This window comes from Miscanthus floridulus, chromosome 16 (genome assembly GCF_019320115.1).
Source record: "Miscanthus floridulus cultivar M001 chromosome 16, ASM1932011v1, whole genome shotgun sequence".
Taxonomy (NCBI): Eukaryota; Viridiplantae; Streptophyta; class Magnoliopsida; order Poales; family Poaceae; genus Miscanthus; species Miscanthus floridulus.
The window spans coordinates 2,056,734-2,077,353 of NC_089595.1; the positions used below are offsets into that span (position 1 = coordinate 2,056,734).

Sequence of the window (20,620 nt, forward strand, 5' to 3'; positions counted from 1 at the left end):
CATGATGGATGAGTATACAGGTGCCACTACAGAGTTCCCAGCCTACAACCTGTCACAGAGGATCAGACACGCCACTCCTCAGGCACCCAGTCAGCCTAGCCGTCGCCCCGACGTGCCAGAGTCTGCAGCTCAGCAGGATGAGATAATCAGAGGGATTGCAGCCACTGAGGAGGAGGAGCTAGAGGCACAGCAGGAGGTGAGTGAGTACAGTGACAGCTCTGACGACGACTACCAGCCTATACCTCAGATGCCTCCACGCAGACACGATGCAGAGGCAGGTAGCTCCAGTTCTGCTCCACCTGCTCCACAGACAGACCCCGCTCTCATTGCTATTCTTGAGCGGATGCAGCAGGATCAGACACGACAGGCACAGGAGACAGCTGCCAACTTCGCACAGTTTCAGGCTCGTCAGGACGAGTTTCAGCGGCAGCAGCAGCTTCTTCAGCACCAGCAGTTACTTATGCAGCAGCAGCTCATGGGATTCATGCAGCATGTAGTGACAGCTATTGGGGTCCCACTGCCACAGCCTTCGCCCCAGCTTGCACAGCCTCCCTACCACTTCGACGACTCCAGCAGTACAGCCCAGTGGGCTTCAGAGTCAGGGACAGCCTCCAGCTCAGTTTCCTTCACCTCCTGTACAGGTGTCCCAGTGGTTAGCCTCACCTGGTGTAGCCCCGCAGTTCACTCCTTATCACACGGGTTTCTCACCAGAGCAGACTTCCTCACTATTCGTGCCTGAGTCGTCAGTCTCCAGGAGTCTTGGAGCATCATTCAGTGAGTTGACCGGCATGCCTACTCCGCCTCACATGCATGCTGCCGGTCCGTCTACAGCAGCTCCAGCTATCATGACTACTCAGAGGCTCCCCTCGTCTGTCGCCTCGTCAGATCCTACGACAGACATACTTGCAGCTTCACAGGCAGCACCAGCCCCAGCTCAGACCCAGACCGCTTCAGCGACACTTCCTGCTTCAGAGGGTCAGTCAGTTCAGAGCTCAGGGTCAGATGATGATGGCGCCCAGTTCCATCTTGCTCCACGTACTTCAGCGCCCGACTCGTCCGCTGCAGCCCCGCCGTCCGACCCCTAGGTTTTGGTGTTTGACGCCAAAGGGGGAGAGGGTTTGAGTATGTAGACTTAGGGGGAGCGAGTTTTAGGGGGAGCTAGTTATCTAGTATTAGCTTATTATATACATTTGGAGTTTTATTTGTGTGATACACTATTACTTATGCATTCGTGTGTTTACTTTCATGCATACTATTATATATATGTGATAGTGCTATCTACGTGATTGTGATATTTGACATGTGTGACTTCTACTTTGCTTTATCTATATGTCATATCACTTGTGTGATGCTCATTTGATTTTGCTTCCGCGTTTATACTTTGAAGCAAATGAGCTTTGTTATTTGTACTCATGCTTAATCCATATTCTTTGAGTACATTGTGTTGGCTTGGGTCATATAAGCTTGACTAACTCTTTTGTTCTTATTGACAAAAGCTTATATGAACCAAGCCCGTCAAAAACCTCACTCCATAACATACTCGAGGTGGTATTGTCATCAATCACCAAAAAGGGGGAGATTGAAAGCATCTAGGCCCCTAGTTGGATTTCGGTGATTAATGTCAATACAAGATTACTATGACTAACGTGTGTTTTGCAGAGGCAATTAAGTTAGGTCATGGTAATGGAGATCGATTGGGCAATTGAGGTTGTCATGCCCCTACGATGGAAATCGTTTCGGTTTTCAAAGGATGGACGACAAGGTTAAGGATAACTAGTTCTAAGTGTCAATTGAAGTTGGAGAGACACTTAGAGTAGTTTAGGACTTTGTTTTTTCCTTTGGCCGTACTATGAAGGGGGGTATGAACGGGTAGCTTGACCTAGTTAAGTCTAGTGAGTTAGGTGTGGTGCACACTTGTTTAAAACTAGCTCTAGGTAGCTCCTATGAATGCCTAAGATCTTTGGAGCAAACTTCATTCACATATGTTCGAAAGTTGGAAGTGAATGGAGGGTCAAACACTGACCGGACGCTGGCTCCGGTGCGACCGGACGCTGGCCGCAGGGTCCGGTCAGTTCATTTGACTGAGGTGAACAAGTCTGATGTGACCGGACGCTGGAAGGTCATGTGACCGGACGCTGAGGGACCAGCGTCCGGTCGACTCCAGTAAGGGTCCAGACTTGGGAAAGAGTGACCGGACGCGTCCGGTCAGTGCTGACCGGACCCTGAGGGTTCAGCGTCCGGTCGAGTCCAGTAAGGTTCCAGTAAGGGTTTTATGCGACCGGACGCGTCCGGTCAGTGCTAGACCGGACCCTGCCAGCGTCCGGTCGACTCTTTAATACTGGTTCGCGGGTTGAACTGACCGGAGCAGTCCGGTCATCACGATCGGAGCGTCCGGTCGTCCCGCAGAAGCTCATAACGGTTCGTTTTTCAGGCTGGCTTATAAATAGAAGGTCCACTCGTGAGTGGAGTATCTTTTGCTCATTCCAACAGCTGAGAAACACGTTTGTGAGTGCCAAGAAGAGCAAGGTCCTAGTGAGGTGTTTGTGATTTGAGAATCCAAGAGAGTAGCCTCACTAGCAAATCAAGAGTAGCAAAGTGTGCATCCATCTTCTCATTAGGCTTCGCGTGGTCAAGTGAGAGTTCGTGCTTGTTACTCTTGGTGATCGCCATCACCTAGACGGCTTGGTGGTGATTGGGAGTTTGGTGTTCACCCGGCGGAGCTTGTGGGTGACCCAACTCAAGTTGTGAGCGGTTTTGGGTGATTCGCCGCGACGGAGTGTCGAAGAATCAACCCGTAGAGAGCACTTGATCCTTGCGCGGATCAAGGGGGAGCTACACCCTTGCGCGGGTGCTCCAACGAGGACTAGTGGGGAGTGGCGACTCTCCGATACCTCGGCAAAACATCGCCGCGTTCCTTTCTCTCTCTATTTACGTTGAGCACTTACTTTGAGTATTTACTTTGAGCATTTCAATACTTGTCTTACATCCATAGAATTGCTTGCTAGAGTAAGTTTGGAACGTTGGTTGCGAGGTTGTTGTGCATTAGTTTGATATAAACACTTTTTAGGCACAAGGGGTTAATTGGGCTATCCGTAGGATTTGATTATTGCAAGAAAATTTAGAATTAGCCCAATTCACCCCCCCCTCTTGGGCATCTTGATCCTTTCAAGTGGGTTGAGAGAAATTAAAAAAGAGAGCAATCCAACCACTTGAGCACGTGTGCATATTGTCAATCTCGTGATTTGCATTTGTTACTCTTGGACTCTTCGGTCCTACATGGCTAGGTGTCGCCGGAGAGCACCCGAGAGATTGTGGTGTGCCTCGGAAAGTTTATAACGGTCGATTCCGCCGCCTCGGAATCAACTAGTGGAAGGAGGAAAAGGAGTTGAAAAAGACTCCAGCTAGAGTGACCTTCGTGGTACCCTCTAGGGCTGATCTTCGCTGGGTCACCCGCAGCCCCCTCAACGGAGAGTAGGACTCAAACGAGTTCGAACTTTGGTAAAACAAATATCGTGTCTCAATTCGTATTTCATTTGATATTTGTGTTGCTCTAACTCTTGTGCAGGTTACCTGTGTGTGGCACTATCTTTAGTGGGTGCCTACAGGTTGGATTGAAGTTTGGAATCAAAAGGAGCAAGTTAGGGGTCACATTGCAGAACTCGTGTATACCGGACGTGTCCGGTATAACTACCAGACGTGTCCGATATTGCTTGAAGTGTTTGATCGAATCGGACGTGTCCGATACCTCTACCGGACGTGTTCGGTATTGGCCCCTGCTCTATTTTTTTATTCACTGCACTAATCGTTGTGTTGCAGGGTTGTGGCTTCTAGATTTATTTAGTATTTTTACATACTCTGTGGCTAACTTGTGAGGGATGGTAGTACTCTTATTTGGAGTTTTCATTTTGAAAACTCCCTTTACTAATCGTTTCCACATTTAAATGTGTTAATTTTCAGAAACGCTTATTCACCCTCCTCTAGGCGGCATCCTAGGTCCTTTCAGCTATACATACATGTCATAATAGGGCAGCACAACTTGCGTGGTGATAGGATTACCTTTACCACCTCCTTATTAAGTCCCTGCACTGCTACAAGTAGAAACATGTTATCTTATCATCTTACCATCATATCGAAGGTCGGAGTGAAATGGACTACTAGGGATGGGGATCGAGGTTCTCGATGATATATTGTGCTCCACATAGGCTAGGACCAGTTTAGCAGGGTTCTAGCTCTGGCTCTTGTATATGGAGCAGCTTTTCTGATTGAGCTAAAGCTAATTTAGAAAACGTTTGGCAAAAACGACTTTAGTTATAGTTTGTGAGGAAGGACCGAGCAAAGCCATTTCTTTTACTCTGGCTCCTTAGTAAAAAACTCTGACTTCTCCTGTCTCTTTGTATGGAGCCATTATTTAGATGGCTGTTTGATAGGGCTTCTTGCAAAAAAGTCATAAGAAGTAAGAGCTGGAACCTTGCCAAAAGAAACCTTATATGAATGGTAGGCTTTAAACATAGCACACTTTATGGATCGAGAGTGGCAAGGCGAATGGAGCACCGCCAAACCTAGCTTAGGTTGGCAACATTATTTGTTTGCAAAAACCTTCTTATCAATTATGGTCCCTAGATTCGATGATTTTTGCTTTTTATTTCTGAATACATTGCTCTTTCATTACTCATTTTAACAAAGTAAAATTTGTCTTAGAGGGCATATACTCTTGCGTATGTTACTACTGCTGAATCTTCATTGGAGGGAAACAACAATTTGATGTCTCTTTTCAGTTATGCATGCACTTAGGGCATATTTGGAGAGCTAATTGCCAACTAGCAGCTAAAATTAACTCTAGCGCATCTAAACAGAAGAGCTAATAAGGTGGGCTAATGTTTTAACCAAATATTTAACTAGTAGTTAGTCAAAGCTAGATAATAGCTAATTTGAGCTAATTTTTAGCCCAGCTAGTAATTAGCCATGTATATGAAACATGCCCTTAATCTTGCTCGGTGTGCATCAGACCATATTACTGCATTTAAAAACGTGCGTTGAAAGCACGGAGAACATGCCACGGCCCACGGGCCTCGGAAGAGCAGAACGGTCGAGGTGCAGGACGAGGAAGACAGCGGCGGATGGGAAGGGCCCGACTCGCTCGCCATGGCCAGCTCGTGCCATAGCGCGTGCGTGCGGTGTCGTGGGCCTTGATGGGCCACTCGACTGACTGCCGTAAGGGCTTCTCACCACGACATGGCCGCTGCGTCGTTAGTTTGCCTGACGGAAGCATTAAACTTTTCCTTGCAATGAGTTAGTAGTGCTAACATTCTCACTCACCTTTTGCAATTACGAGAAATTAACATGCATCATGCATGGTACCGACAAAGGGCCCGTTCACTTCGTTAAAAAAACAAGCCGAAACACTGTTCCAGTCGATTTGTTGCAAGAGAAAAACACTATTTAGGCTGAAAAAAAAAGCTGAAAAAGACGGATTACAAGAGAAGCGAACAGGGCCAAAGTCTGTAGGCAAATACATACTTACCCAGTGGCGGATGCACGATGCGGGATAAGGGGGGCTAAAAGAATGGAGATGTTGATTTGCACGAAGATTTAATGGTGAAATCAAGCTTTTGCTACAGTGATTAGGCTTAAAATCAAGAAATTAGGGGGGTTGGAGCCCCCCAGCCCCCCCTGTGGATCCGCCGCTGTACTTACCAAATAGGCACACAAGTTATCCTATTACTATTACAGTTCCAGCGATTAATTGAACGCATCAACGTACTGATCGAGTAAATAAATACGGGAAAACGGGAAGTTTCACTTCACAATTCACATGCGCGATTTCGCTACCATGGCAGGTTTGAAGCTGGCGATCCCGGTGATCTCTCTGCCAGCCACCAGGCTGTTAATGTCGTAGGTGCCCTCATACGAGAAAATCGGCTCCAGATCACAGAACGCCTGCAGAGACAAGTATATATGCAACGTGAAGGTTGAAGATGAGATTAAAAGACAGTCTCAGTAGATGTTGGTGCCTATTGGAGTATTGAGCCCCTCGCTCCTTACCTTTGCGACCAGAAAATCAGCTAAAATGCCGTTGCCACCCAGCAGCTCCCGGCCAAGAGAAACCACCTCCCTGGCCATCCTGGACGTCCACGCCTGCATTCAGTTGGTGTCGTCTATCAGTAGATTAGATTACATTAGATTGTGCAGGAAACTACCTAATGATGAAAACAGCACAGACTACTCTTGGCAAATTAAAAGGAACCACCAGTGCTGGCTATACTACAATTTGCCAACCTTGCCTAAACTGCTATGGCCTGCTGTCAATTTGCCTGCCTCGTAAAGCTTGCACAGTCGCCAGCCAACGAGAAGCATGGCCTGAACGTTGCCCAGCATTCGGACAAGCTTTTCTTGGTTGAGCTGAAAAGCTGCCAGCGGAGCTCCAAACTGCTTCCTCTCTTTCAAATACCTATTCAGTTTCAGCCACACACACAGATTCTGATTTAGTGGAAATCTATAGGATCAAAAGGAGCTAAAAGATAGATGTAGTAGGTAGGATGGCTTCAGTTTCACACCGTACCGATGGCACATGTCAAAGACTCCCATTGATATGCCTATTGGCTGCCATGTCACCAAGACGCGAGACATGGCAAAGACCTGTTACAAAAAGTTATAAAAGCATGTGACCAAATCAAAATCTTGATCCAACAAAGCATGGAGAAGTTAAAACTTTCACCAAATAAAATTCTGATTATCTGACAAAGCACAGAGCACGACAGGTTGTAGAAGAGGCATCCAGTACCTTGTTTACATCCTGGAACGAATTGATGCCAGGTAATCTGTCTTCCTCGGGGACAAATACTTCATTTAGAACTATGTCACCGTTTTGCACCATTCTGAGTCCAATTTTGTTTTCAATTTTTGTGGCTTTCAGACCAGGAGCCCCTTTCTTTACTATAAATCTAGAGGGAAATGAAATAGCTTTCATGTTGGTATTTAGGGGAAATGAAACCAATCATGATGTATAGGGAGCAATATAAACAGTACCAGCAACACAAGCTCAAAAAAAAAGATGATTACCCATTTAGTTGTTTTGTCTCTGCATTCCTGGCTAAAATGATGAGCATATCTGCAAAAGTGCTGTTACCTATCCAACGCTTTTGGCCATTTAAATGCCAACCACCAGGTACCTTACAAAATAATAACCAACATTATAATGCAGTGCAGAAAGGCCACATTGTCGTCATCACTAAAAAATTTCACATTGGTCTTTCATTAAAAAAAATTATAATTCCAAACTAATTAAACCTTAGTTGCTGCAGTCCTTAAGGAGCTTGCATCACTTCCATAATCTGGCTCTGTCAATGCCTACAGAAAGCGGGCAATTCTCTCAGAAAGGTGAAACTAAACACTGAAGTGCAGAGTGTTGACTGTATAAGCACAAAGGGCTAAAATTTAAATTTAACAGTAAAACTCACCCAACAACCAAGCGTTTTAAACTGAGCAAGAGATGGTAGATACTGCTGCTTTTGAGCCTCTGATCCACAAAGAACTACTCTTCATAGAAATAAATAGATAAATAAAAATGAAACACTTAGCTCAGGTGAACAAAGTAGTTGGTAGCCAAGATCCCATAGAACTAATAAATGGTAAAACACTGATAGATTTACCAATCGTCGGCATTACAAGAGAGGCATGAACTAGAATAAATGTGGAGCAGCTCGCATCCACCCGTGCAACTTCTGCAGTTGAAATAGCAGCAGCTGTAAGAGATAGCCCTGGGCACCCATATCCCTGCAATTTCAAAATACAAACTTCAGTGACTTGTGTATTTCGGTGAGGCCAAACATTCGAAAGTAGAGGAACTGTTTGGTTCGTACCTTTGTTATACCTCCAGCTAAGCCAAGAGTCGCGAGTTTGGGAATGACATGAAATGGGAATTCCGCCTTCTCCCAGTACTGCAGAAGTAAAATGACATCGTGTAAGGCTATTGCAAGATGGGCACTATTACAGACCAGCAAAGTCAGTCGAAAGGGGAGTAAAGAACATGATGCTACAGTAAAATATAAGAGGCACGGTTGCTACAAGATTTTGACACAAAAGATATGGTCAACTAATTAAAAGGCTACTCCACATTAGTTTGTGTTTTGTGACTAGCGAGAAAAATCAGAAAGACGTGTAACTGTCTTCATCAAGTAACATACTTCAGTCATAATGGGCGCGATTTCCTTTTCCATAACACCTTGGACCTTCTTCCTTAGAACCTTCTCTTCATCAGTCAGCAAATCATCAAGCTGGTAGTAGTCCGACACTGCAACCAACAACAGGTGAGCTCATAATTCACATAAGGCTATAAACTATATGTGGTAGTTAAAACTTATAATTAACCTATGCAATGCTGAATAACATAATTTAAGTGGAAACGGAATTCAATTACACAGTAAGCCTAGAGGGAGTTAGATTGCTAGACAAGAGTCATGTTCTTTCTGATATAATAACTACAAAACATAAGGAAACAGGTCCACACCAGTTGTTGTTCAATGCAAGTTGCACCAATGAGTCACCCAATGATAAATCAGAAAGCACTCTTGTCATGTCAAGTATGAGTCAAATAAAGCAAATTCATTTTGATCATTGAAAGGAACCCATCTGTTGGTCTATCAGCTCACGGTAGTTTTTAGAGTATACCAAATACAGACTTCAGTTCCTGTATTACCGGATCGCAAGAAATATGTACTGTTCTGTAGTTGGATGTGGTAATGGGCTTATGTTTGGAATCAGAGAGGGTGCAACAAAGAATAAACGATTAGAAAGGATGAACAGAACAGTACATCCTCCGCTTCAAAAGGGATGGTCAGTGCATTTCCCATTTTCCCGTGTCAGTTTCTATTTCCGATGGAAAACAAGAAACATTTGCAGCTTACAAACAGCCATAATTGATTTATGAAACTATTTTGACCTTTTCCATTTTGAACGAAGAGAGGCGTACGATGTGACAGGTACCTCTGGATTGGGTTGGGCCAGGCTGAGGGGCAGATGCAGGATATAGGCTGGTCTTGTTCGTTTTGCTTGTGGTTGGCTCTTGTTTGGTTGGGTTACATCCCTTGAGTTGCCTCTACAGTAAGTGTGTTGTGAAAACTGTTAGCAAGTCCATTGACCTTGACTTGCCCTCCGCATATGTATTATTGTCAATAATAACTGCAGTAATGGTGGAAATTTGCACATTTTTTATAAGGAAAATTTTTTGCAGTTGCAAAGATAGTCATGAACAGTAGTACACACACACACACACAAAGGGTACAGTGAATAAGAGGCTCAATGGGTGACAATCATGATGAATTCAACAACACGTTTATCGACAATCAGAAGTTCTCTACTTGATGGTGTTTAAAAGTTTACATCTACCAACACACAAGACAATGGCAGCAAACTGTTAAAATTTTAATCAGTTTGCTCAAGAGGATGCATGACAATGCTATGAACTGAACAACACTAATTGCAATTGCATTCTTCCTGTAACCTCAGCAAACGGAGAATGCAGACAGATCTGGTGACTTGTGAGGACTGAGGAGAAGAAGGCCTAGCGCCTAGCGCCCTAGCTAGCCACATCCCCCATACGTACGTAACGTACGGTTGCCAGCTAATGAGGACGTACGGCTCGCAAGACAAATGTGCCCGGAGAGCACAATGCAGAAGAAGGGAGGATGCGCGAGAGCTCGTCGCCGGCGAGTGGAAGAAGAAGTGGGAGCGAGAGAGTTGAGGCACACTACTGGCAAAGTGGCAAGTGGCAACCCAGCCACACACGTACGCCTGCCAACACGTAGTAGCACTAGCACGAGAGAACAGCGGGAGCGACGAGGCTGCGAGGGGGCTCACCAGCGGGCGGGAAGAGGGACGCCGGCGTGGCCTGCGGGAACGCAAGCGCCACGTCGAGCGCCGGCAGGCCGACCTTGCCGCCGCCGCCACCGGCACCAGCACCAGCGCCTGCAAGAAGGAACGAATTCGATGAGCTGGGCAATTCGGCACCGGATCCTGCCGTTGGGGTGCTCGATGGGTTCGCCACCCACCTTCCAAGCCGCCCATTGCCGCGTCACGCTCGTGGATCTGATCCGGCGAGCTTGCTCCCGAGCCCTGACCAAGAGCAGTAAGTAGCAGGAGACGTGTGAGTGGGTGGAGGACGAGCGAGGACACGAGGAAGGTGGCAGCGGGCAGCGGCCGGCACCGAAAGAAACGAAACGCTCCGAAAGCCTTCACAATGCGGCAGGCAACACGTACCGGTACCACATCTGGGTCCCACTTGTCATAGAGTCGGGCTACGTGGCTGTGACGTTGGAGTGACGCGGGGTACGCGGTGGCCCGTGGGCCTTCTCCCGCCTGCCGCCTACTTGAGCGGCGGTGCCGGTGCTCGTAATTCATGGCTGAGCGTAGCCTGGCAGCTGGCTAATGAGTGGTACTGATTACGGAGTATATGCTTACTTACCGGTGGGACTACTGGTGGGTCCTTCTGCTGATGTCAGATGTGACACGTCCATGGTGGCGGCGAACGTGGCTTCGAGCAGGATGTCGTGTCCCGACGCAACTCCCCCGCTCCACGCCCCGCGTCTGCATGTTGCCCCAGTCCTTCGCGTTCGCATCTCATCCAGCGCCAGCGTCTGTCGCAAGACCGCGCCCCCGCGCCCACATGGGGAACCCGTATGGGTTGACCCACGACCGATCTACTTTTAAAACATCTAAATAAAATATTTATAACATACGTCTAAAACAGATAAAACAAATATGCACTTGAACACATACGTGTATAGTCATAGCAACATATGCAACATCCAGATCTACTTTTGCAACATCCAAATGAAACACTTGCAACATAAGTATGAAACACTTGAAACACACGCTTGCAACATGCGGGTAGAGCCATAACAACATATGCAACATCCAGATGGAACACTTGAAACATATGTCTGAAAACATCTGAAACACTTGAAACATAGTCTTGCAACATGCGCATATTGTCATTGCAACATCCCAGATCTACTTTTCTAACATCTAGATAAAACACTTGAAACATAAGTCTGAAACACATGAAACACAGTGTCACCGCGCGACCACAGCCTACCTGGTGGGGAACTACTATAGTCAGCAAGCTCGGGGCAAGAGGGGACGTCGAGAGCTGTCCAGCGTACACCCAGGCGCAGACGCAAAGCCTCCCCTTCCTATCGCGGTGCACGCCATGGCCGCGACGGCGCGAGGTGGATGGGGTGCGACATGGGGCGCGGAGGAGCACGGGATGGGGGCTGGGTGCGGCGCACCCTGGAGAAGGTCGCGGTGGCCGGAGAAGGCGAGCTGTGGGCGGGCAACGTAGTGGATGCGCTAGCGACGGTCGCATGCGTTGGTGGGGAAAGGAAATGTCACTATCTTTTTAAAAAACCGTGAAACGCTTAAGGTGGAGCGGAGCAGGCCTGTTGGACCCAATGGTTGCGCAGGCCCGAGAACGGGCCGTCCGGACGGATATGGCTAGATGGACGCCCTCACGAGGGAATTTCCATTTGAGAAAGAGAGAAGGAGCACAATTACACCACCATTTGAGAAAGAGAGAAGGAGCACAATTACACCACCATTCTTCCTAGGCCGATGCTGTGCTTGATTTATCGTTGGTTTGGACTAAGAAAGGAGGTTTTTACTAGGTCATCTGATGGGCTCAACTAGGTTGGTATCAGCCTATCAGCAGGAAGGGATGAGAGATCGGCTCTGGGCTCCCTGTCTGGCTGGACTGGGCTGTCAGAGTGGGCATTCGGTTTAAACCGACGAATCGGTTCGGTTTGTTCGGTTGCTGTAAACTTCGGTTTCCACAGATCAACAACCGATCGGTTTGCCATAGAATCAAAAACCGACGAGTTCGGTGTCGGTTTCGTCGGTTCGGTTTTTCGGTTCCACCGAACCAACCGAGGCGAGCACAGAGGAACAAATCAACAGAGAGAACGGAGAAGGGGAGAAGAACAAATCGACAAGGAAAGGTCGCAGATGCCGCGCGCTCCGCTGCCCGCATCGGTGAAATCCTGCTCGGCGCTCTCGGCTCTGAGCTCCGAGCTCTCCGATTCGCCTCCCAGGTGCCGCCGCCCGCCGCGCCGCTCACTGCTCCGAGCCGCTGCTCACGCCGCCACCGATTCGCCTAGCCTAGCGAGCCGCTGCCGTCGGCCTCGACTGCTGATTCACCGGAAGCCGCCCACCGCTGCCGCGTGCCACCGCCACTCGCCAATGCGCGCGCGCCGCCCGCAGCTGCTGCCGGAGCCGATGCGCGGTTTCCCCCCGCAGCCGCTGCCGCCCCGATGCGCGCTCACCGACCGGCCGCAGTAGCCGCCGCAGCTAGGATGCGAGCAGGCCGCCGCTGGGAAGTGCGCGGCCCACCGCTGTCGTGCGCGCGGTCGCGCCTTGCGCGAGCTCCCGCCGCCACTGTGCCGCTCCTGGGATTGGGATTTATTTGGATAGGGTTGGGACGAACGAGTCACGAGTGGTGCCCGGTGCCTGGTGCCTGTTGTTGCGGTGCTGGGCTATATTCACGTGATTTGGAGACTTGGAGTGTGGTGGGCCTCGCTGGGCTGGGCTGCCGCTTGCTGCTGCGTACTGCGTTCGCTGAATGCCTGAGTGGCTAGCTTGTGGCTGTCGTTGAATGTTTCGGTTGTTCGGTGTTTCGGTTGAGTTGAAGCTAGAAACCGAAATATAAACCGAAGACCGAAGTTCACAGATCTTGGAACCGAAACCGAAACCGAAAACCTAAAAAACCGAAATTTCGGTTCGGTTCGGTGCGGTTTGGTTCGGTCTTCGGTTTTCGGTGTAAATGTGCCCACTCTGACTGGGCTGGCTCGGGCTGGATTCTAAAAAAAACTCGAGCCACGGGGGAGAGACGTTCCCACGGTGTTTCATTAAGAAGATGAACTTCTCACGCAACTTGAGAAAATCTCTGAACCTTGGCCCCACCCATATACAGCGGCATCTGCATTCCCGTGAGACGGGACGGTCATAGACCTGTACTTTGGTGTGGGACAGACGAGGGGATTTTTTTACCCTCAAGCTTGAAATTCGTCCCCGTGGGGAATCGAACTTAGAACTTGAGGGGTGCCACCGGAGCCATCTAACCAGTCAGACGACCTTTGGCTCGGGCTGGATTCACATAGAAGGGCGGAAAGAGAAGGGCACTGGTGCCTCAGCCCAGTATGGGTTGGAGAGCATGAGTTCAACAAAAATGTGTGAAATCATCGATGATACGAGACAGTATTTCAAACGTGATTACTAGGAATAGACGATACCCATACATCACAATGAATTATTTCAAGAGTCCTAAATGTCTGTGAACTAGAAACTGTGAATGGTAGAATAACATGTTTACCGAGCTAGCAAGCGTGGCAAACATGACGCATCACTAATGACACTAAGGCAATTTGTCGAGAGCTGAAGGCAACTTTATTACAAGAGACTAAAGACAACTTTTGCAATGTGTCAACAGCGGTAGAACCAGTGTGATCGTGACACTACTGCCAAATTGAGGAGATGGCTGACATGAGCTTGGTGTGCAATAGTTGGAGAGGAAGGAAAAGTGTAAAGATCACCCGGACTATTGCAACAAAGAATCTCGTGCTTGGTTTGTAGGTCCTTAAGAGGTAAAGTGAGTTTTAAACACAATTGCGACTGGGGCTAACTAAAGAGGTCACACACACATGACTCAAACAGCTACCGGGGCGCTCACTCAAGAAGACAACAAACAAAAAGACAGATGAATACACGGAAACAAGCACCCTTCTCCTTAGCTCGAAGTTTTCCTTTAGTTTCATAGCCATTTGTTGTGCTATCAAGAAGTGGTTCTAAAAACAAAAATCCCCGATTTCGCTCTTTCCCTAGAAGTTCTACATGACGTAAATGGCCAAGACATTGAAACACCGTCATTGCTCTTTTTGAACCTTTTGTGCCATTGCTTCCCACCAAGAGTTGATGGTAAATGAATCGTCCACATATTCAATCAGAAGAGTGTCAAAGTGTTCCCAGAGCTTACACTTGACACCAAATCAGTTCCCCAAAATGGCAAAGGAAGCACAGGTGTAGGACGGTTTCAACTTTTAGTTTTAGGTGGCCCATTGCACAAAACACAATAGTACCAGTGAGGCCATCTCCTTTGGCACAATAAGAACATTGCTTAAAACAAGTTAAGCTATGAAGGCAAATTAATAGCTAAAGTAGCGCATCGTAATAATGGGAAGATGAGAGCCATTGCCTTTTGCCTGCTGTAATAGTGGACAACTAAGAGTTTAAAAGTCGAGAATGAAGCGTATCGTCGTTGTTGGAAGACATGTGGGAGGTGGTGACCGTGTCCATCGTCCCCGCTTAGGCACAATCAGGGGCACCTAGAAGGTCTGCGTTAGGAGGACGCCAGAGCACCGGCCTGCATGGCCCAAGGATTGAAGTAGAGACACGTATCCTCGGCATGGGCGTGGTTGACCCAAGCTTTGAGGTGATCGGTGCGGTGTTGGTGCACTCTGATGGACAGAGGTCGAGACTGCAGGCAAGTCAGGGTCAACCACATCATCAAGTTACAGTGCTCAGTCTAACGTCCAATCTTGTGGACCATGTTCATCTTGCTCGTGATTTATCGTTTGCTTCAATGGTGCCCGAGGTGACTGCCTGCATGGTGTTCGATGATATGCCACTTAGGGACAATGATACAGCAGATGTGGTCTGGGATGAGGAAATGCAACATATGTTTGACCAACATAGTTTACTGAAGGAGCTAGCTCGTTCCAGAGAGCACATGCGCGGCGATGAGAACACACCAAGTGCTGAGTATGTCATTAGCCAGGTGGTGTGGGATGAGGAGTTACTACAAGCGGAGCTATTCGATGGAATGCATTGCACGGATGTTCTCTGGGATGAGGAGCCACATCATGGCTTTGGTTCACATGGCCTATTGCAGCAGCATGCTGAAGCAATGGATGACCAGATGCAACACAAGTAGGAGGTGTCCATTGAAATACTTTGCGAGAGAGCGTGTTATGGGATGCAATACCAGCTCACAGTGGAGATTACATTGGTGAGACGAGGAAACTAATAAGTACTGAACCAGTTGTCGATGACTTGCTCACTTGTGTTAATGGCCCTATTTTGTTGGAGCTTAGCGTCGATTCTATGCATGATGTGTTCGTTGAAAGGCATCTTGAGAATAAAAGCTACAGTACTGACCAAGCAGGTTGAGTTCATGAACGCCGTCCTATACTACATCCAAAGTTTTTTTTTCTTTTTCCGATAAGTCATACTCCCTCCGTCCACAAAAGAATGCAATTCTCGCTTCCTGAGAAGTCAATCAATTTGAACTTTGACTAAAATCATATAAAAAATACTAACATTCCTGATGCAAAATTAGTATCATTAGATTAGTGATAGAATATATTTTTATAATAAATTTATTTGGAGACATATAAATATTAATACAATTTGTTATAAATTTGGTCAAACTTGAGCTACTTTGACCAGTACGGATCCCGTAATTGTATTCTTTTGTGGAGGGAGGGGGTACGTAGACATAGCACACCAAGGACAAGCAAGCGCTGTTGTCCCTAGTTTCTTTTGGCGGTGACAAACAACAGCACGTGTATTTCTACACGTGGCAACTTGGTGGGTCAAAGGAAGATGAAGGGCATCTCGGGCGTCGTGCGCCAGCCACTACCGTACCGTACCGTGCCGCTGGACGCCGCACCTGCACTTCACTCGTCTGACATTTCCTCTGGACGATCCCAAGGGGATTTTGTTGCCCTTCTCTTCCAAGCTCGTGCGCGAGAATCACGTAGGAGTAGAGTCTAACGAAAAAAAAAAAAAGAAGAAGCAGTGGTGCGCGGGAAGCGTCCAAGAGGTGACCTGTGTGAAGCCGCAAAGCGTGGCGTGGCGTGAAAGCAAATGGCGGCTGCACGCAGCTACGCGCCAAAAGCCAACAGCACCAGCCGCCCACCCCACCCTCACTGCTACTGCTGGATGCCACTGTACTGCACGAACAGGCCATTTCGTCCTTTCAGCGAAACCTCTCGTGATCAGTGATCACCGTGGCTCTCACACTGGGACCGTTGTCCTGTATCTATTTACTGTTTTGAGAAACACGGGACATGTGAGAGGATTTTTTACCTTCGACAGGTAAACGAGCGCACCCGCGGGTTTCGAACCCTGCACGCGAGGGTGCCGACCGGACCTCCTGACCATCTGGTCCGTGGAGCCGTTGGCTTATACTGCTTTGAAAGAAGTGGGCGTTCATTATTGTTGCAATTTCATAGTGCTTTCAGCTGCCTTGCATGCGATTTTTGCTGTCCAACTTCAACCTTCAATCCAAGGGCACAAGAGGTCCGCAACGATAATTAGAGAAGGGGTGAATAGAAGTCCATAAAAAAACATTAACAATCAGTCTACTACATCGGTTCCAAAATAAATCAGCATCCTAGGAACAGGCACGAAAACCAGATGTAAGGGTCTGTTCGCTTGAACTTATCAGCTAGAATCTACGGTATTTTTTTCTCACAACAAATCAGCTTCAGTCGACTTATCAGCCAGCTTTAATACCAGCCGAACAGGCCTAAGGTAAAATGACGACATTACTCCTATAAGTGTGTGGACAGGGAGACTCGTGTGACTGTGTAGGAAGAGGGAAGTAGAGAACGAGTGGATGAGAGCCTGTTGTCGGTTCCTTTTTTGAATTTGGTTCAGCCTGGCAAGTGTACTATACTCTGTTGCCTGCTGCAGAACATGGAATTGTGTGTCTTCTTCATTTATTTCTAAACCAAATTAAGATAGTAAGTATGCGACTATTTTGGGACGGAGGGAGTATATCCCAATATCAACCCGAATCGCTTCTCTTCTCCACAGCTGGAACACTCAGATGAGCAAGTGACAAATCTAAGAGAGGATAGAGAAGAGGTGAACATCATGGACGCAAAGTAGAAGAGAATCAGAAAATTGTCAAAGGGGATCCCTAGGCTACGGAAGTTCTGCATATTTATGTCGAGGTTCCGCCCACCAGCTTGGAAGTTCCATGCTTGCTGTGAGCAACATAACAAAGTTGTGAGAAGAATTCCAAAACTCAACCAAATGAAGTCCAACTCCCACAAAATTTTGTACACAACTTCTATAGAGTACAACGAAGTTATCCCCAAGAGGTCTTGACCAAAAGCTTAAAGCTTGGTCAAGAATTTTAGTTGTTCTCTCTCAAATTGAGGTTTCACTATATTCTTGAGAAAGGGGTTTCAAGTGTGCTCATGGTAATTCGATTAGAGGCAAAGCCTAAGCATGTTTCCCAGACCCCATAGCGCCTTAGAAGCAATAGAAGTCGACACAACCTTAGCTCAAAGATTCTTAAGAAATTCACCAAAAAGAGGTTGAGAAGATGGGTTTTAGAGCTTGGAACCAAAAAGGTAGAAGTTGGGCTTCAGACATGATTATCGTCTTGGTCGACGCCATGACTTGGTCGAACCCATCATTGACTCAATCGACTCCGTCTTCATCACCGTCTTGCATGTGCCCTTGCTTGTTGACATGTCCAAGTGATAGCCGTCCACGGTCCATCCTCCGATGACCCTTGATCCCTCTATCCAAGCCTTCGTGTCCGCCCTTTATTGCTCCAAGTCCACTACGCATGAACTCTTGCTTGACCTTCTCCATTGCCCACACTGAAAATATGTCATGCACGTATTATGTGCTGCCTCGGACTGACCCCACCGGAATTCTTTGGTCCTATTGCTCCAGGATTCCGGTGCTCTTCTGAGTGGTTTTCTTCATGTCCTTTTGTCAAGGCTTCTATTGTATGGTTTGTTGAACATATTGCTTTTATTGTAAGGTCTTCAATGCTCTTCTTTGATCTTGCTTTGAGGTGTGATTCCTCGATCTTTATTTTAGCCTAGCTCAAGTTCATTTCTTGCATTCATAAGACTAAGTACCTTGTATACTATAGTACTAGTAAACATTGTTAGTTTTTCTAAATTGTGTAAACATTGTTGGTCCTATTGATTGTGTTGCCATTTAATCACTTAAATCACTAGACCCTTGCTCAGGTCTATATTTATAAAGAAAAAATGAACATGCACCATTTGATTAAGATCTAGTACTGGCCCAAAAAATCGGATGCCTATAAAATCCTAAAAATCCTCAGAATCCAGATTAGACAACCCATATCTAAGATACGACTTAGTCGGAACTAGAATACTCTTATCCTATACTTTTCATAAATATTCTTTGGAGACCAAATCTTTCATTATATTTGGCATGAACCTTTTCATCTCCAGAAACGGAGAAGTGGTAGTACTGCATGCCCTGACAGTATCCCAAGATCACAAGCATCCATGCCAGTCCAAAAGCACGGATCGCGCGTCTCCAAGTGGGGAACATTGTTTCGTCAAAAAAAGAAGAAGAAGTGGGGAACAATGTGGGAGAAAAAAAGGTTCTTGCTGCGGTAGTTGGTCTACAGTTGCACACATGCACATAATGTGACAATCCCCTTCGCAATCGCAAGCATATCTATCTAACCCGGCAGAGACGAAATGAAGGCGTAAGTTGTTGCTGTTGTTCTTGTACCATATATAGCACTAGTTGCAATAGTTTAAGTAGCCTTGGCCTCTTCGCCTCCTCCACTCGCTCCATTGTCATCCTTCTTCTTGCACCGTCGTCGACACACCAGCCTTCGATTCTCATAGTCAAAGGTACGGCGAATGCAAATCCTCATTCAAACTTGGCCAACATTTATCCATCCAATATTTGGCTCATCTTTTGATGATTCTCATGCATATCCTTGCTGTTTCAAGAGAGTTTCTGTGTTTACTTTGTTGTCTTGCTTGCAGTTTTTGAGGTGTCACTACTCACTAGTGAGATGACAGATGGGTGAGAACGACAAGGTTGCTTAGAAGTTAACAGATGGCTACTACTACGAGCCAACCGTTTCAAGAAGGGAAGCAGCACCTGCACCTGCACCATGGTGGCCGTGCTCTTCCTTCAGTGTACGGAGGAACGGCTCTGCGGCCGGCCAGCTCGGCGCCGCCGCCTCTGCCCAGGCTGGAGATGCCGTCGTCGTCGAGGAGGTCCCAGACGGAGGCGCAGCAGGCCCTCAAGATCCACAGCGAGGCCGAGAGGCGGCGGCGGGAGAGGATCAATGCTCATCTCGCCACGCTGAGGAGAATGATCCCTGATGCTAGGCAGGTACGTCTGCAGTTTGAATTCGGAGTTTTAAAACGCACAGCTGAACTCCATTTTTTTTAATTACAAAATCAGTTCGTGCAAGCACAGGAGAAGGCATCAGTGCTGCACCACAAATAAAATGATTAACAGCAATGTCACTGTCTGCTCATGAACAGATGGACAAGGCCACCTTGCTAGCCCGGGTGGTTTGCCAACTCAAGGACCTCAAGAAGAAATCGGCCGAAACCACCACGCAGCCACCACTAGCCACTATCCCCGCGGAGGCCAACGGGATCGCCGTCCACTGCTACACCGGCGAGGCCGCCGTCACCGGCTACGGCTACGGGAGGCCGCCGTGGGCGACGTACGTCAGGGCCTCGGTCAGCTGCGACGACCGCCCGGGTCTCCACGCCGACCTCGCCGCCGAGTTCCGCGCCATGAGGCTGAGGCTGCTGAGAGCGGACGTGGCCGCCCTGGGAGGTAGGGCTCAGTGCGACTTCCTGCTGTGCAGAGACGAGGGCGGCGGCGTGGTAACGAGCGCCGGCGGCGGCGGCCGCGTGCTGAGGGCTCTCGAGGAGGGCGTCAGGCAGGCGCTGGCCAGGGCTGCGTTCCCGGAGACGACGCCGTACGGATGCAACGCCACTAGGAGCAGGAGGCAGAGGCTTGTGGGATCATCGCACTGTGTACTGCTTGGTCATGGTCATGGACTCCATGTCGGTGAGCATGCACTACGTCAGAATTGCACTTCACTGCCGATTTAAAATACATCATCACTATCGGATTTTGAACCGGCATAACCATACCAGCAGTGATGAGGGTAAGCTATCACTGTCAGTTACTACAAACCGACAGTGTTCTTCAACTTCACTGCTGGTTCTTTACACAACCGGTAGAGTTCAGTTCCACCAATACTGCTGGTTCATAACACCACCGGTAGAGTTCATTTCCACCAACACTGTCGGTTTGTGTTTGAACCGGCAGTGTTATTGTACGAATTACTGTCGGTTTGTTACAAGAACCGACAGTGATGGCTAAGCCAACGCTGCCAGTTTGTGGCTCCAGCCGCCAGTGCCATCACTGTCGGTTTGTTGCTAACCGACAGTGATGTCACGTTCGCATTTTATTATTTTATAATTTATTTTAATTTATATTTTTCGTGGAATCGGATTTTCGCTTTATATACGCTACTTAGACGACATGTCCATCAATATTAAACATTACAAATGTTACGGTTACAGTTTAAATGTTCTTATCAAGATCTCGATCCCTCGAAATAAAAAAGAAATGTTCTTGGACTTCACAGATTGTGCAATGCTTCTCGGACTTCTTACAATAATCTGGCGAGCCGCTCTGGGCCATATTGGTCCTTGAACTTCTCGGATTGTGCAATGGAAAATTGTCTGGTTCATAGACCCGGGGTCCCTCGCGGACCGGCTTCCCAACAAAGGCTCGGCCC

At 47.7% G+C, this 20,620-nt stretch overlaps 2 protein-coding genes across 2 annotated transcripts; one reads left to right on the forward strand and one right to left on the reverse strand.

The window, feature by feature from the left end:
• Positions 1–5,395: 5,395 nt before the first annotated feature.
• On the reverse strand, positions 5,396–10,201 carry LOC136513067 (acyl-coenzyme A oxidase 4, peroxisomal-like). Its single transcript, XM_066507065.1, has 13 exons — positions 10,047–10,201; positions 9,856–9,963; positions 8,184–8,290; positions 7,860–7,937; positions 7,650–7,773; positions 7,458–7,531; positions 7,288–7,347; positions 7,060–7,169; positions 6,782–6,941; positions 6,560–6,636; positions 6,277–6,448; positions 6,043–6,135; positions 5,396–5,937 (listed from the first exon to the last, which is right to left on the reverse strand). The coding sequence occupies exons 1-13, from the start codon at positions 10,060–10,062 to the stop codon at positions 5,809–5,811; spliced, it is 1,308 nt and encodes a 435-aa protein (XP_066363162.1). The 5' UTR covers positions 10,063–10,201; the 3' UTR covers positions 5,396–5,808.
• Positions 10,202–18,590: 8,389 nt separating this feature from the next.
• On the forward strand, positions 18,591–20,316 carry LOC136514445 (transcription factor bHLH51-like). Its single transcript, XM_066508399.1, has 3 exons — positions 18,591–18,692; positions 18,831–19,185; positions 19,341–20,316. The coding sequence occupies exons 2-3, from the start codon at positions 18,904–18,906 to the stop codon at positions 19,923–19,925; spliced, it is 867 nt and encodes a 288-aa protein (XP_066364496.1). The 5' UTR covers positions 18,591–18,692; positions 18,831–18,903; the 3' UTR covers positions 19,926–20,316.
• The last annotated feature ends 304 nt before the right edge of the window (positions 20,317–20,620 follow it).

Bases quoted from the DNA above. Each gene is read 5' to 3' on its own strand.
- LOC136513067 (XM_066507065.1), bottom strand. The intron at 7,532-7,649 runs GTAAATCTATCA...TATGAAGAGTAG, and splicing joins TCTTGTAATGCCGACGATTG to TTCTTTGTGGATCAGAGGCT. The intron at 6,449-6,559 runs GTACGGTGTGAA...GAAACTGAATAG, and splicing joins GTCTTTGACATGTGCCATCG to GTATTTGAAAGAGAGGAAGC.
- LOC136514445 (XM_066508399.1), top strand. From the start codon at position 18,904: ATGGCTACTACTACGAGCCAACCGTTTCAAGAAGGGAAGCAGCACCTG. The intron at 19,186-19,340 runs GTACGTCTGCAG...GCTCATGAACAG, and splicing joins TGATCCCTGATGCTAGGCAG to ATGGACAAGGCCACCTTGCT.